The sequence below is a fragment of the Eucyclogobius newberryi genome, unplaced genomic scaffold (genome assembly GCF_026437365.1).
Source record: "Eucyclogobius newberryi isolate DKJ021-1_F unplaced genomic scaffold, fEucNew1.0.hap1 SCAF_17, whole genome shotgun sequence".
Taxonomy (NCBI): Eukaryota; Metazoa; Chordata; class Actinopteri; order Gobiiformes; family Gobiidae; genus Eucyclogobius; species Eucyclogobius newberryi.
Window position 1 is genome coordinate 25,928,952 of NW_027315801.1, and position 16,937 is coordinate 25,945,888.

At 43.1% G+C, this 16,937-nt stretch overlaps 1 protein-coding gene across 1 annotated transcript; it reads left to right on the plus strand.

The window, feature by feature from the left end:
• Positions 1-855: 855 nt before the first annotated feature.
• On the plus strand, positions 856-13,423 carry LOC140363595 (taste receptor type 1 member 1-like). The gene is made up of 5 exons (XM_072450229.1): positions 856-1,025; positions 1,675-1,972; positions 2,515-3,225; positions 9,564-9,770; positions 12,341-13,423. The coding sequence occupies exons 1-5, from the start codon at positions 868-870 to the stop codon at positions 13,367-13,369; spliced, it is 2,403 nt and encodes an 800-aa protein (XP_072306330.1). The 5' UTR covers positions 856-867; the 3' UTR covers positions 13,370-13,423.
• Positions 13,424-16,937: the final 3,514 nt, after the last annotated feature.

Consider the following 16,937-nt stretch of genomic DNA (forward strand, 5'->3'; position numbering starts at 1 on the left):
TGACACAGGACAGAGCCCTCACTCTGACCCTACACCCCTCGGACATGACACAGGACAGACCCCTCACTCTCTGACCCTACACCCCTCTGACATGACACAGGACAGACCCCTCACTCTCTGACCTTACACCCCTCTGACATGACACAGGACAGACCCCTCACTCTCTGACCTTACACCCCTCTTCCTCTGACTCACTCTGTACTGAGGGCATCACTCACTCTCTTCCAGGTATTTCCTCATCACCTCCCTTTAAAATACTTTTTGGACTAGGTTTGTTTAAGATTTTATTTCATGTGATAATCTGTTCCAGAGAATGACTCTGTGAGATACATAATGTTAAGGTTGTTCTAACTTAGGTTGATACAACTTATTTTCTCCTGTGAGTTTATATTCATGATGACCATCTCTGTCTTGAAATAGACTCTCTAAATTGGCTGGAAGAGTGTTTATTGATGCCCTGAACATAAGCTGAGTGGTTTTAAAGTTTGTAACATCATCCAATTTCAAAACTGCTCATTTTACAGACAAGGGATTTGTGTGGTCATTCTAATGGACATTAAGAGCCCTTTTCTGTAGTCGAATTAAAGGCAGTAAATAATTCCAATAACAGTTTCCCCACACTTCAACAACATAGTTTAAGTGTGACATGACAAATGAATGATATAGTAAAAGTAGGGCATTCTGGTTGAGAGAGTGACTTGGACTTTGTTCTTTGTGTCATCAGATTTTGCATACTTTATTTGAAATTTGCCTGTGACAATTTTCAAAACAAACAAGCTCTTTGAGACCCTGACCGTGACCATGTCATTATAAAACATTTCTACTTCCTGAACACCCTGCAATAAGTGAAAAATGGAGCGGTGTTTCATGCTTGTGTTTCTTGAGTGTGTTTTGTTTGGAGGAGGCAGCGTAAGGGCATCTGAATTCCACCAAGAAGGAGACGTTGTGATTGGGGGAATTTTTAACATCCATCAGGACGACCAGCCCCAAAGCTTTTCTACACCACAAGTCGTGCAGTGCTCTAGGTGAGTGAAAAAGCAAAGAAAGCAGCTCCTTTTAGCGATATAAATAAAACTATGTATTGCTCATTCAATTATAATGAATGTTTCTGTTAGAGTTATAGGTGTGGTACAAGCTGTAGTAATAAAAGCAGGAGCAGCAGCCACAACATTGTCTATCTCTAACTTTTTGTTGGTGTGCATGAATTTTTTATTTACATTTTGTTGATATCCAATTTATGTCACACGTTCTGTAATACCAATTAACTTTTTTGCACTTTCTAGTTTCTATGGTCTGCTTTTTATATTTTAGTTGTGTTTAGTTCCTGCCTTCTCCAATGAAAGATTTAGCTCTTTAATTTCAATGTTATAGAAGTGAATCTGATTTATTACTACATATGAAAGTGGCCTGGGTCAGGTTTGAGAAACAAATTGGATTTGGGCTGTTCACACTGACATGAAATAATCAGATTCAGGTCACATTTGAAGACATTCTGGCCCCAAACACAGAATAACTATTTTTACAGTTTCATTTATTGCAATAAATGTGGTTTGTTTTGGTGTCTGAATCCTCCGAAAGGCACCTTTAAATAAAACTTATCCTTATTATATTTGCATTATATAAAGTTCTATATGCAAGTCATTTGTTACCCATCTTTGTTCTGTATTTTTCCAGTAAGGAGTTTTACGTGTCGAGTTACCGCCGGTTGCAGCTGATGAGATTCGCCATTGAAGAGATCAACAACTCCAGCAGCCTCCTGCCCGGTGTCACGTTGGGCTTTAACATCTTTGACCATTGCTCAGACACGCAGAACCTTCCGGGCATTTTCCACCTTCTCTCAGGCAAAGATCCCATCAACCCCTGGACCACAGCACGCCACAACTCCTCCAAAATCATTGCAGTGGTCGGCGCCTTCACGAGCGCTGTAACCAGAACTGTGGCTCCAGTGTTTATGACACACCTTATTCCTATGGTAGATTCACTACAGTATATGTTAAAAGTGACTGTGACGCTTGAGTTACTTTAAGCTTCTGGAGTGTTTGTTAAAGGGCACATATTATGTAAAGCTGTCTTTTAGGAGTTTTAACCATGTTACAACATGTTTCCATCTTCAAAAACATAGCAGAACCTTAATTCCTGCTAGTTTGACAAACCTGTTTAGTTTCATTTTTAAAATGTGCTGTTTTGGTTCAACAGAAACAGTGAATCAATATCCTAATTTCTCTAGATGTTTAAATTTTTGTTCTGTATATATTTGTTTGCTCAAATTTGGAGGTTAAATCAATGAATGAATTAATCAATGGACGTGCTACTAATAACGTCCCACTCATTTCAGGCCGACTCAAACCGTAAACAAAAGTATTTTTTTACTTTTTAGTCCTGTTAAAATGGAGTTGAAAGTACCTGCTCTCAGATGTAGTGAAGTAAAAATTGTCTAATTTAAAAAAATTACTGCAAAAACTGCAACTTAATTTGGTAACATTCAGTCTCTAACAACTTTTTGTTATTTTTCAGATCAGTTATGGAGCGTCCAGTTCTATATTTTCCCTAAAACATATTTACCCATCTTTTTTCCGAACTCTCCATCCCAATAAGGACGTGGTTGAAGTTATAGTCCAAATGTTGCTGTACTTTAAATGGTATTGGGTGGCTTTCCTTTACGTTGATGACGATTACAGCAACGATGGTCGCGCTGTGTTCATGAAGATGATTCAGGACACAGACATCTGCATGGCCTACACCAGAAAACTGGATGAAAACACAAAGTACCACCAAGTTTTCCAGCAGATAGAGAATCAAAGGATACAAGTCTTCATAGTTTATGCTGCTGAATGGACAGTTGAAAAACTTATCCCAGCCGCTATTGAAATGAATGTCACCAACAAGACATGGATAGCGGTGGATGCTTGGGCGTTAAATAAAAAACTTCCCAAAATGCCAGGTATCAGAAGTATCGGGACAGTACTTGGGGTTGCAGAGCCGGTGATTACCATACCTGGTTTTCATGAGTTTATAAGCACTTTACAAATAGTAAATCAACCTGGGGAGTTTTGTAACCAGTTTTGTAACTGCAGTGACTTGAGCCCAGGAGACATTTCAAGTGCAGAGAACTCTTTCAATTTCCCTGTCTATGCAGCAATCTACGCCATCGCCCACGCCCTAAACAACACGCTACAATGTGGAGATGAAAAGTGCAACAAAAACATCACTCTATTTCCTCATATGGTGAGTATGATTTGAGAAATTGAATAGAACCAGCTGTTTTAGCCATTTGTAGTAGAGATATTAATGATAGAGCACAGAAATTGTTGTTTAGCCTACATTTTTGACCTTCACATTAGGTCATAATTTAGGGTGTAGCGGGGCTCTCTCTCAAAACAATGGCGAAGTCAGATTTCAAGTGCTCAGGTGGATTTATTGTGCCAAAACCGAAGTGCAAAAATAGTGCAACAGTGCAAAAATATATACAGTGAGCAAAAAGGTCCAAAAATCCAAAAACATATATTTACAGAGTTCCAACTTTGAGTTCAACTTTAACTCGTTCTCTCTTTTCACTCTCTCTCTTTTACTCTCTCTCTCACACTGTTACCTTCTCTGTTGTTGGAGACAGACTCCCCCCCAGCCAAGAGCGGCTCGCCTTTATTCCTCACTTGCCCCTCCCACTGAGCAAAATAACTAGATAATTCAAATCCCAAATGAACTGACAATAAACTGTTGTGGCCTCTTCCTACAACATAAAACATCATTAATTATATACACATGTTCAAAATAAAGCGATATAAACACATAGAATACCCGGTGTCACATGGTCAGCACCACGGCGCGAACAGCGTCCATTTAAACTTCCAGGAAGTCCTGGCTCGGTTTCGACCCAACGCGACGCATCGGCGGAGCGTGGCTTTCGTGACAAAACAGGTAACAATTGGCGTGTGTATGCTTAGACTTAACCTAACGTGCGCAAGTGTGCACCCTTGGCGGATTAGTGACGGAGGAGTGCGGGGAAAGATCCGTGTGTAGCGTCTGATGCGAATAAATGAAACAGAGGGAAACGCGGGGAGCGGGGAATGTATGAGTGTGTGTTGGAAAGTGCTTGCTCAGCAAATAAGCGCCGACACCAGTTAAAGACGGACTGGCTCCGTCACATTATCCCTCCCTTCCGGAAGGTTGACACTGTGGGGCAACCTGGACAAATAATCCGCAACAATGTTCATCTTGCCGGCACGGTGTCGGATGGCGAATCTGAAGGGCTGTAGTGCGAGAGACCATCTGGTCAGGCGACTATTATGATCCTTCATAGTGTTGATCCAAGTCAGGGCACTATGATCAGTCTCTAGATCAAACTCTCGTCCGAGCAGGTAGTAGCGCAAGCTCTCCAACGCTCATTTGATTGCAAGGCCCTCTTTCTCTACAGCAGAGCAGCGGGTCTCGCGTGGCAGGAGTTTGCGACTCAAATACAATATTGGACGCTCCTCTCCAGGTTCCCCCTGAGTCAGGACTGCTCCGAGGCCAACCATGGAGGCATCCACTTGTACCAAGAAGCGCTTGGTGAAGTCTGGACTCTTCAGCACCGGTGATGAACACAGGTGAGCTTTGAAGGTGTTGAAGGCATTCTCACAGTCCTCGGTCCAGACGACTGGGTTTCGCTGGCCTTTGGCGGTGAGTGCTGTAAGCGGAGTGGCAATCGTTGCAAACTGTGGCACAAACCGTCGGTACCATCCGGCCAACCCCAGAAAGGAACGCACCTCTTTCTTTGTTCGTGGCCTTGGAGATTTCAGGATAGCCTCGACCTTGTCGACCTGAGGCCTCACCTCCCCTCGACCCATCTGGTAGCCGAGGTAGCGTGTCTCCTGCCGAGCCCACTCACACTTTGCCGGATTCAGCGTAAGACCGGCTCGCTGGATCTGCTTCAGGACTTGGGAGAGATGTCGGACATGGTCCTCCCAGGTCTCGCTGAAGATGACGACATCGTCGAGATAAGCCGCGCTGAATAGCTCACACCCCTGGAGAACTCGATCCATCAGACGTTGAAACGTAGCAGGTGCTCCATGCAGCCCGAAGGGCATCACAGTAAACTGAAACAGTCCAGTTGGTGTTTGAAATGCTGTGTAGGGCCGTGAGGACTTCTCGAGGGGCACTTGCCAGTATCCTTTGCAAAGGTCCAATGTGGTTATGTACTTGGCGGAACCAATCTTCTCCCGCAAGTCATCAATCCTTGGCATTGGGTATGCATCAAATTCAGACACAGAGTTCAGCTTTCGAAAGTCAATACATATCCTGAGTGATCCGTCTTTCTTGAAAACAATCACTACAGGACTGCTCCATTCGGATTTGGAAGGTTCGATGACTCCCAGTCTCAGCATTTCTTGGATCTCATCTTGGAGCTTCCCAACAAGCTGCTGTGGTACACGATATGGTCGCTGTCGGATCGGCCGACCCTCCTTCAGGCGGATGACATGTTCCACCACTGTAGTTCTTCCAGGACTGGCACGGAACAGCGAAGACACTTCTTTGAAGGTCTGGAGTAGCTGTGTGGCTTGCTCAGGAGGAAGATGAACCAGCACAGGGGTAGCAGTGTTGGTCAGTCCCTCCAGTCCCATGTCCGGCTCTTCCCCGTCATCGTCTACTTTCCTGACCAACAGGACTTTTGTTGGAGCTTGGACTGGACCCTCTCTCCACTCCTTCAGTAGGTTGACATGGTACGTCTGCCTGGACTTCTTTTTCTCTGGATGCAGGACCTCGTAGGTGACTGGTCCCATCTTCCGGGTGACAGTGTACGGGCCCTGCCATTTTGCTAAAAGTTTATGGGTGGAGGATGGCAGAAGAAGCAGCACCTTCTGACCAGGCTGGAACTCACGACTGCGGGCTTGGCGGTCGTACCAGGTCTTCTGGGCTTTTTGAGCACCTTGCAAGTTCTTCTCTGCCTCCTCCAAGTACTTTGACAGTCCCTCTCGCATTTCAAGTACAAACTTGACAATGCTCCGGTCACTTTGTCGTGCTGGTGGGCCCTCCCATTGTTTGCGTAGGAGGTCCAAAGGCCCCTGAACATCCCAGCCATATAATAGTTCAAATGGAGAAAATCCAGTTGACGCCTGTGGGACCTCTCGATAGGCAAACAAAACAAAGGGTAGCCAACAGTCCCAGTCTTTGCCGGTATCATCCACGAACTTCTGGAGCATCCGCTTCAGTGTCTGGTTAAACCTCTCAACCAGTCCATCCGTCTGTGGGTGGTACGGGGTGGTTTTGATGGATGAAATGCCCAGTTGCTGCTGGAAAAGATGCATTAACCGAGAAGTGAAGTTGGTGCCTTGGTCCGTGAGAATTTCATCAGGTAATCCAACTCTGGAGAACAGTTGAACAAGCGCTCGAAGGACAGCAGGCGCAGTGATGGTTCTCAGCGGAAAAGCCTCTGGAAATCTGGTGGCATAATCCGAGATGACCAGGATGTACTGATGTCCACTGCTGCTCTTCACCAGGGGCTCCACAATGTCCATCGCAATCCTTCGGAAGGGAGTGGAGATAACTGGAAGAGGCTGCAAAAAGGCACGGTCAGACTTGCGCACTGGACATGTTTTCTGACTGGTTGGACATGTAGCGCAATATTTGTGAATGTCAGCATACATGGACGGCCAATAAAATCTAGAACTGACGCGCAAGAATGTTTTGTGGCGACCGAGGTGACCTGACCATGGCACTGTGTGTGCTAAATGCATGACAAGGGTCCTACAGCTAAAGTGAACAACAAGACGTTTACATTCATCACTAACGATATACAACACCCCATTGTCAATAATAAACTTCCCTTGACCCAGACAACCTTTGGTTTCTTTTCCCACCTTAGCAAAAATACTTTTCAAAGTAATATCATTGCTTTGCAACAAAGAAACATTTTCAGGTACATCCCACACAAAAGAATCACAATTTTCAGGATTTAAAGACCACATTTGTTTTTCAAAGCGTCGCTGACGCCAGGATTTCCTTGGCCCTTTAGTGCCTCCCTCACACAGACTACTGTCCATGTCTGGCAGAGGTTGGACACCAGCTTTCACTTGTGCCCGCATAGGAACAGAACACGACACATTTCCACAGTCATTATTCCCCCCAGAGTCAACATTCCCAGACAACAGGTCCATCAGAAAAGGTAGGTCCCAACCGAGAATAGCATCCACGGGTAGGTTTTCTACTACTCCCACAGTCACCTGGTCTGGTCTGCAACTGTTATGGTAACCTCCACAGTAGGATAAAGGTGGCTATCCCCGTGCACACACAAAATGTCCACTGTCTTGCCATAGTTTATGCTGCTAACTGGCACTGAGCTACGTTTGATAAGGGATGTGAAACTACCAGTGTCCAGTAAAGCAGAAACCTCTTGGCCATTAATTAGCACATTTTTACAGCGTTTAATAGTACTTTCTGTCTCATGAGTGCCCTCTGCCTCTGGTCTTGGAGGATAGCACGCTCCGCTAACTTTAGCTTTACGGACTGGGCAAACTGAGGCTTTGTGCCCAGGTTGTTGGCAGGAAAAACAAATAAACTCCTTACCAGGTCCTCGTTGGTTTGGGGCAGAATTCATGGTACCTGACACGTCTTGGTTGGTCTCGCGTCTGGCAGACCTTGGTAGAAACGGCTGAGCTGGTGCGCGCTGGGATGCTGTGGTTAACCGGGCAGAAGATACTCCTTTCCGAGCGTTGAGATACTGCACGGCCAACTTAGCAGTGGTAAATCCATCGGCTGGCTCATGTTCCTTCACCCAGGTCCTCACTTCAAAGGGAAACACCCGCAGAAGCTGCTCCATGATGATCGCTTCACCAATTTCCTCCTTGGAGCGTTCATCCGGTCTTATCCAGCGGCGATAGAGTCCTCGGAGGCGATGATAGGTCTCCGTAGGGCTTTCATCATGCGGCAGAGTGCTGGAGCGAAACTGCTGTCGGTAAGTTTCGGGTGAAATGTAAAATTTTGCAAGCAGAGCTGCTTTCAGGTCCATGTAACAGTGGGCTCTGTCTTCATCCATAGCAGAGTAGGCCTCCAGTCCCTTTCCAGTCAATAAGGGTACAAGACGACACGCCCACTCGTCCTCTGGCCACCTCCAGGTTCTAGCTATCCGCTCAAAACGTAGCAGATAATTTTCCATGTCCTCACCACTCTGAAACTGTGGTATTTTCGGCTCATTGTAATGTCTCCATTCTGGTCTCGGCCTGTCCTCAGCTTCCGGTACATGGCGCTGCGGCTCAGCATCATCATCGATCTCCATGCGGCTTCCATGGAACACCGATCTCTGGCCACCAGGGGTTGGCGACTCATGATGTGCAGGCAGGTTTGGCGCTGGACGAGGTCTTCGAAGAGTCGGCTGCGAAGGGGATGCAGGTTGAGCCCCGCGCTCCACAACAGTAGGAAAAGAGGCTCTCAGTCCCCGGAGTTTGGCCAGCAAACCCTCTTCGCGGCGTTGCTGTCCCGCTAGAAAATCTCTCATCAGCGTCACCATGTCCTGACCTGGTTCAGATGATGGCTCGGGCTTCTGCTCCCACTCTTCATCCTCATCTGTCTCCCATGCTGGGTCTGGAGCTCCTGCCCCCTCTGGCTGTCGATCACGGCCTTGTGATCGCAAACCTGTGCGCTTTGGTTGGCGAGAAACTTTCTTCCGACTTGCCATATCCCACTCCTGACACCAAATGTAGCGGGGCTCTCCCTCAAAACAATGGCAAAGTCAGATTTCAAGTGCTCAGGTGGATTTATTGTGCCAAAACCGAAGTGCAAAAATAGTGCAACAGTGCAAAAATATATACAGTGAGCAAAAAGGTCCAAAAATCCAAAAACATATATTTACAGTTCCAACTTTGAGTTCAGCTTTAACTCGTTCTCTCTTTTCACTCTCTCTCTTTTACTCTCTCTCTCACACTGTTACCTTCTCTGTTGTTGGAGACAGACTCCCCCCCCCAGCCAAGAGCGGCTCGCCTTTATTCCTCACTTGCCCCTCCCACTGAGCAAAATAACTAGATAATTCAAATCCCAAATGAACTGACAATAAACTGTTGTGGCCTCTTCCTACAACATAAAACATCATTAATTATATACACATGTTCAAAATAAAGCAATATAAACACATAGAATACCTGGTGTCACATGGTCAGCACCACGGCGCGAACAGCTCCATTTAAATTTCCAGGAAGTCCTGGCTCGGTTTCGACCCAACGCGACGCATCGGCGGAGCGTGGCTTCGTGACAAAACAGGTAACAATTGGCGTGTGTATGCTTAGACTTAACCTAACGCGCGCAAGTGTGCACCCTTGGCGGATTAGTGACGGAGGAGTGCGGGGAAAGATGCGTGTGTAGCGTCTGATGCGAATAAATGAAACAGAGGGAAACGCGGGGAGCAGGGAATGTATGAGTGTGTGTTGGAAAGTGCGCGCGGGCATGAAGGGCCGCGCGGTTGCTCAGCAAATAAGCGCCGACACCAGTTAAAGACGGACTGGCTCCGTCACATAGGGGTTTGTATTATTATCTACGTGAGCATTGCAACATAATATCACAGTGGTCAGATTTTTTATGTTTGTGTGCCTTTCTCTCAGATCCTGTCTGAGCTGAAGAAGACAAAGTTCACGCTCCTGAACCACACCATTCAGTTTGACCAAAACGGTGACCCGAGGTTTGGACACTTCAATATCATCACCTGGAACAGCAGTGGAGAGGCAGAGACAGTCGGACTCTACACTTTTCAGTCCGCTCCACATTTGTCCATCAATGAATCCAAAATACAATGGCACGCGAAGGGACAAGTATGTTTCTTTTCACTCGGCATACATTTTAGAAAAGCACATGCAGGTCCAGTACAACTTATTATGGCTTAATATGTTTACGGAGCAGGTTCCCTCGTCTCTGTGCTCGCAAAAGTGTCAGCCCGGATATCGGAAGAGTCCTGAGGGAGTTCACAAATGCTGTTTTAAATGTGTTGAATGCCAAAATGGAGAATACAACAACATTTCAGGTATGTGATGTCTGTGTTTTTCTGTTTTAGAAAATGATTTGGCAACATCATCATCTTCAGTTCAATTTTAGATGCAGACAGAACAGTAAATTAGTAAATTGAAAGACAGAACAGACATTTTACAGAAAGAATTGATGAGCGTCATCCCTGAAGAAGTCACAATATTCTGCAATGGATTTTACACAGAATACACAGGAAGCACAGCATAAGAAGAGCAAAAAACATTAAATATTGTTTTCAAAACCAGTGTCCAGAGTGTTTTTCTACAATGGAACACTTCTGGTCGAATGAGGGTTTACACCAAAAAATGTATATCACTATTTCGATTTGATCACGATTCATGTACTGACTAAATTCATATGAAGATGTAAAGAAAGTGTAATCTTTCTTCATAGAGTTCACCCTTCACTTGCTCAGAGCTTGACAGAGGCTGAACAATAGAAAGAGTGTGAGGAAAAGAGTTTATTTGGAGATATGGCGGTTTCACGATCAGATCACCATATTTCCCAACTCTACTTATAATCGCCATTTTACATTATAAGCACCAACATGTTCTATTATTGAGTGACTCTAATACAGTTTGCATTTGCTCTTGTATTTCTTCCTCTCTGCTTGACTGATGCCTTACTTTCCTTTTATCTGAAACCAGTGTCTCTTTCTTACGCCGTTAATTCACTATATCTTAACTCATATTTACTCATTAAAAATCCAAACACTCTAAAACGTATTTAAAGCTTTAACTGTTGCCTTAACTCATTAGAATGATTTAACTTCTTTAACCTTTGCACCTTTTGCTGTAACTCCTTTCCAATGTTTATGATTTTTCACAACATTTTTCACACTGCATGAAGTGTTAAAGCGTTAAATGTGTCCAATAAAAATAAACCAGTGTCGCCAAACTGCAGCCACACTAGTTTATTTTTATTGGACACATTTAACGCTTATCAGATTTGAAGAACACAATTTTTTTTATGTCAATGAATGAATACTTTCTCCTTGATTATGTCTAATCTCCTTTTTCTAAAATTCAAAAAAAATATCGCGTCAGCACCCCCAAATGTACAAAAATGCATTGAGAGATAGGAAAAGGCCCAAAAAAATTCTGATCGTGGAATCATGAAATTTGGCGTAGGGGTAGATGGTGACAAGAAGTAAAAAATATTATTACAGCCGTCCGCCCAACAAAATGTCAGCCATATTGGATCAAAATTTGCCAAGCATGACTCGAGAGTTTTTCCAAACGTCGTACTTTTACCAACTCCTCCTAGGACGTTGGCCAGAAAAAGCTGAAATTTGGTGAAAATGGTGTTGAGGAGTGGGACATCAAAAATTACTCAAATTACTTTGATACCTGTCACGGTCTCTGTGCGGCGAAGCCGCAAACTGTAGCTACAATTTAGGAAATTTCCCAAATTTTAAATTTGTTGCCGTTTGCGCAGATAAAGTCAGAATTCCGTCAAATTAGAATCAGTTGTAAACCCTTTGCCCTAAACATATTTGAAGTTATATTAATTTATTTGGCACGACAGCGCCCCCTAAAGAGTGACATAACATTTTACATTAAGGGTAAAATGTTTAATTTTTCAAAATTTTACCAAATTTGGCACAAAATTCCATTATGCCATCCCAATCAAAAAAGTCAATGAGACCCATGTCATATGACATGTCCCATGTTCTTCCAATGGGGAAAATTGCCAGATCTCTGAAATTTGAACAGGCTTTGAACTTTCTACTTTTATGAACTCCTCCAAGGACGTTAGCCCTACTAACCTGAAATTTGCTGAGACTCATCTTCAAGGGTGGACCATCAAAATGTATCCACATTTTTATTCTAAGAGTCACGGACTTTGTGCGGCAGAGCCTTCATATGAAAAGCAAAGGGGAGAAGACGCGCCAGCGTCACGGATAAGATAAGATAAGATAAGATAATCCTTGAATATCCACACAAGGGGAAATTTCGTTGTTACAACGCAGTAGAAACAGGAGGAAAGGACAGATTATAGGAAGTTTCAAAAAACACACTCTTAATAGAACTCTTATGAACAAAAAAAACTAAAAAAAAACTCTTATTAACAAAAACTCCTCACCTATCTTAATAGGGAATGGAGGGGGGGAAATAAAATAAAAGATAAATAAAAAATAAAAAGATAAAGATAAAAATAAGATAATAATAATAAAATAATGATAATAGAATAAAATAAAGTAAAAATAGCTAGCACAAGACTAGGTAATATAATTAGCAGGTAAGTAAACAGAATAAAAACAAAATAGAACACTCTTATTTAGCAGTAGGTGTCATGAAAGGTGTAATAAAAGATAAATTGGGGAAAATGGTGATAGTGCCCCCTCCTCTTCTGGCAGCGGCGTGGCGGGTGCCGATCATTGCTGCTTGCGGCTATATTTAAATATGTTATATTGCTCTTTCAATTGTTTGTATTATTACTTTTTGGTCGGTTATTGACAGTGGACCCATACAAATGTCTGCCCTGTGGTGAGTCTGAGTGGGCGCCTGAACGCAGCACCTCATGCATCCAGCGCTCAGTGGAGTTCATCCCGTTCGAGGATCCAGTCGCTATAGTGATCATGGTCGGGACAGTGGTTTTGGTGGGCCTGTCTGTCCTCACCGCTGTGCTCTTCGGCCTGAACTACAACACTCCAGTGGTGAAATCTGCCGGTGGACCCATGTGCTTCCTGATTCTCGGCTGCCTCTGTCTCTGCAGCATCAGTGTGTTTTTTTACTTTGGTGAACCCACTTTTGCTTCTTGTATGTTGAGGTTTTTACCATTTTTGTTGTTCTTCACCATTTGCCTGGCGTGTTTTGTGGTGCGCTCCTTTCAAATCGTCTGCATCTTTAAAATAAGCGCTCGTTACCCCTCACTGCACAAACTGTGGCTAAAATATCACGGCCAGTGGCTGGTGGTTTTGACCATATTTATGTTACAAGGGATTATAATTCTCATCACACACACTTCCGCTCCTCCTCAGCCTCGCAGCGACACCAGTTCGTACAAAGACAAAATTATTCTCCGCTGTAGCTATGATCTTAAATTGTACAGCGTCTCTGTTGCATTGGTCTTTCTACTCTGCTTTCTTTGCTTCATCTTCTCGTACATGGGAAAAGAACTCCCCAAGAACTACAATGAAGCTAAAGCAATTACATTTTGTCTTCTTCTGTTGACTATGACTTGGATCATCTTCGCCACCATCTTCATCCTTTACAAGGGGAGGCACATTCAGACAATAAATGCTGTGACAATCCTGGCGTCTCTCTACGCTTTCCTCTTGTGGTATTTCTGTCCAAAAAGTTTCATCATAATTTTTCAGGCAGAAAAAAATACGCAGCAGCACTTTCAGGGGCTCATACAAGCATATATAAAAACAAACAATTAGTAATGTGAGTGACACACCAGTTTTCTACCACTGCCCTGTGAAAAGATAAAGGAATCACCACAATTTAAGCTTTGTTGAAAGTACATTAATTGTTTTTTCTTTCTTTTTTCCGTCTCCTACCATTGTCTTTACTCAGTGGCAGTTTTAATGATAGAAAAAAGCTATATAAACTGCAAGCTCTGAATTAACCCAGTAATAAACCTCAACTGTACAAGGACTATTCTGAAACATACTGGCAGTGGCTTGATTTCACATCTTATTTAACCTTTTTCTTTGCCGTGGCTATTTGTGAATAATACATTTAAATTTTAGATTAAAACTGAAACTGATTGTACCATTTATCAGTAAACGAGGCAAGTTTCACTTGTATGTATGTCTTGTACAATTCTGTTAATTAAATAAACAATATAAATAAACCAAATTGTCTTTAATATGCTGTAACAAAAATCACTTAATTTCAACACATTGATAGTAAATATCTTAAAGATTTAAATATAGTAGTCTGTACTGTTGAAATTGTACTCTTCACATAATAGTTCATAAATAAAATGGTATGTTGTAACAATAAAGTTGTATGTGATGTTTAGTTAGATATCATGTCACATACGGGCATAAAGTATAAATAAGTGTAAAGTATATTAAGAAAAGCTGTGCTAAACATACTGCTATTCCTCTTATAATGTTATGAGTATCAACTGCTCTCACTACTGCTGAATAATATTTTTTGAAGTTCAGCCAGTGCCTTGTTTGAGACAAAGAAGTTGCCTGTTTACTCTGTGGTTTTGGTGTAGGCCTAATGCACTTATTTGAAAAAGGATGCACGCTTCATTTGTATTCATTTGCATTGAACTCAAATCAAACAGGCAACAATAGTTTACATATAGGTGATGTGGCAATAGCTTGCTTTTTTCAAGATGAAATTTTAGCTTCTGAACGTATTCGGAGTGATTCAGACTGGGTTTACACACAGGCAGGCCAAAGATAAGATCGATTGGGAGTCGTGGATGGCAAACATGAGTTTGTATGGGGCGAATCCAGTGGTGTCACTTTTGGTGCAAACGTAGGCATGTGCAATCGGTTTTACGATGTTTGAGTAGCCTGGAACAAATCTTCTTTACTACCCAGAAATGATACAAGTTCTCTTGAATTTCTAGGGATTGGCCACGATTGTAAGGCTTCAACTTTTTGCGGCTCAGTTTCAACACAGTTACGGGGCACACCATGGAGAGTTCGAATTCTTTCAGACGGTCTAGGACTCTCATCGTCAGGAATCACAAAACGGCAGGCAAGAACCCAATAGCACGACACAGGAAACAGTTCAGGTGTAGAAAGAGGGTTTTAATTAACAGCAGAGGTCAAACAAGGTAGTAATTCGCATAGCAAACAAATCCAGTAGGAGCAGGGAAAAGAGAAGGTCCAAAGTCCAAAAGGGCAGGTCAATACACAAACAGGCAGAATCAAAATCAGAATAACAGGTTGCTGGATAGCTAGAGAAACACACTAGACAATCTGGCAATGAATTGAGGGAAATGGACCGGTACATATACTCCAGGTGAATGTAATCAGCAATTAATGCAGAGCAGGAGAGAGTGAAAGTCTGCTCTCTGATTGGCTGGCTGATGCTGAACACTCCAAGTTTCTGATTGGTTGTTGTGGTACTGAAGGGGATAGACCAATGAAAAAAACACTAAAGCCTGGCTGAAGTTGTGACACTCATAAGTCGTTCCTCATGCTGCTCCAATGTTGGTGCAAAAACAATCAGGTTGTCAATAAAAAAACAATACTTCTTTGACATTCATCTCCCCAACACATTTTTCCATTAGACGTTGAAATGTAGATGGAGCATTGGTGACCCCTTGAGGCATCCGATTAAATTCCCAAAATCCCAGTGGGAACACAAAAGCAGTTTTACCCTTGTCCTTTTCATCCATTTCTATTTGAAAATAACCTGACTTTAGGTCCAAAATAGAAAACTCATGAGATCCTGTAAGTGCTGTGAATGTGTCCTCAAGCTTGGGTAGAGCGTAGACATCCTTTATTGTTTGCAGGTTAAGTTTTCTGTAAACAATGCAGAGCCTGACGCTGCCATTCTTCTTTCTCAAAACCACTATTGGCGAGGTGAGTCCGATTCTCTTATTACTCCTGAATCTAACAACTCTTGAAGATGTTTTGTCACGGCATCAAGATCTTGAGGATGTATGGGTCAAAGTTTTTGTTTGAATGGCTTTATTTTATATTTTACTCTGTTGGTTCTGCCAAAGTCCAAGTCATGTCTTGCAAAAACCTCCGGGATACTATCAAGTTTTTCGATTATTCTTCCACTCGGTTGTGAGAAGAGAGTTTTCAAAGTTGTAATTTAACAGTGGCTTTGGCAAAGAGGTAGACATGGATTCTGAACCTGAGCCCTCTAGAAGTATGGTCTGTCCAGCTGGAATAGTTTGTTGGGTTGTGCTGTGGAGTTTCACAATTCCATGATGCTCTTCTGTGTTTAATTTATGTCTGTTTTTAAGTATTTTCAGGACAGCACGGTAACCATAAGTTACTGGGTTGAAGTTGGGACTTATGGTGAACTGTGTAGACAATGTCCAGCGTGTTAGCCCGAAGCAGGACAAAGGGCTGACGGCTGGCCAACGTGGCGACGTCTTTTGGAGTACCCAGGAAGTCTGGAAGAAAAGTGATGTTGAGATTGATGTAGCCCAAATAAGGTACTGCTTGCCCGTTTGCTCCTTCGACTTCAAGAAGGTCGTCCAGAAGTCTAAGTTGATGGTCTGATAGGTGCGCATTGAAAACAGTTTCAGGAATGGTTGTATCTTGTGAACCAGTATCCAGCAGACAATTGATTGGTCTATTTTTGATAACTTGTGGGTAGTACATTTGGCACAGGTTGTCGAGTTTCATGTTTGGGACACTGAGATGAGACCTCTGCTTGTACCGCAGGAGAGACTGATCAGGAGTCTAAATGGTTTTGATTGTTGTTCTGCTCCCATTGTGCATGTTTTTGTTTTAATCATAAGCTCTTTTGCTGTAGGATTAGATGGTTGGCTGTATGTAATGGCAATGTGGCCATCTTCTCCACACTTGAAACAGAATATGGGTCTGGGCCTTGTACTCTGGCTTTGGCTTCTACCTGGTGATTGGAAATTCATAATCAGCTAACAAAAGTTCAATTTGAGATCAGAATCAGAATCAGAAAAAGGTTTATTACCATTTGTCGATAAACATAAAATTCACAGACATAGGAACTTGTCCTGGTGGTTCGGTGCAACACAGACAACAAACACTTTATACAAAATACGGCATGATATGTACATAATAAATATAAGGTTATGTAGTGCAAATAGGAGTGCAAATAAAAGTAGAAGTGAGCAGCGTAGTGAGTGCAACGTGCTTAGGCAGTGTTCATGTTCATGAGTCCAACAGCAGAGGGAAAGAAACTGTACTTGTGACAGAAGGTTCTGGTCCGGATGGACCGTAGCCTCCTGCCTGAGGGGAGTGGTTCAAATACTCCGTGACCAGGGTGAGAAGGGTCGGCTGTGATCTGACCTGCGCATCTCAGAGCCCTGGAAAC

Excerpts from the sequence above, each read along its gene's own strand:
- LOC140363595 (XM_072450229.1), top strand. The coding sequence starts at position 868 with ATGCTTGTGTTTCTTGAGTGTGTTTTGTTTGGAGGAGGCAGCGTAAGG. Across the intron at positions 1,973-2,514 it reads TGACACACCTTATTCCTATG|ATCAGTTATGGAGCGTCCAG; the intron begins GTAGATTCACTA and ends GTTATTTTTCAG. Across the intron at positions 9,771-12,340 it reads AATGGCACGCGAAGGGACAA|CGGCGTGGCGGGTGCCGATC; the intron begins GTATGTTTCTTT and ends CTCTTCTGGCAG.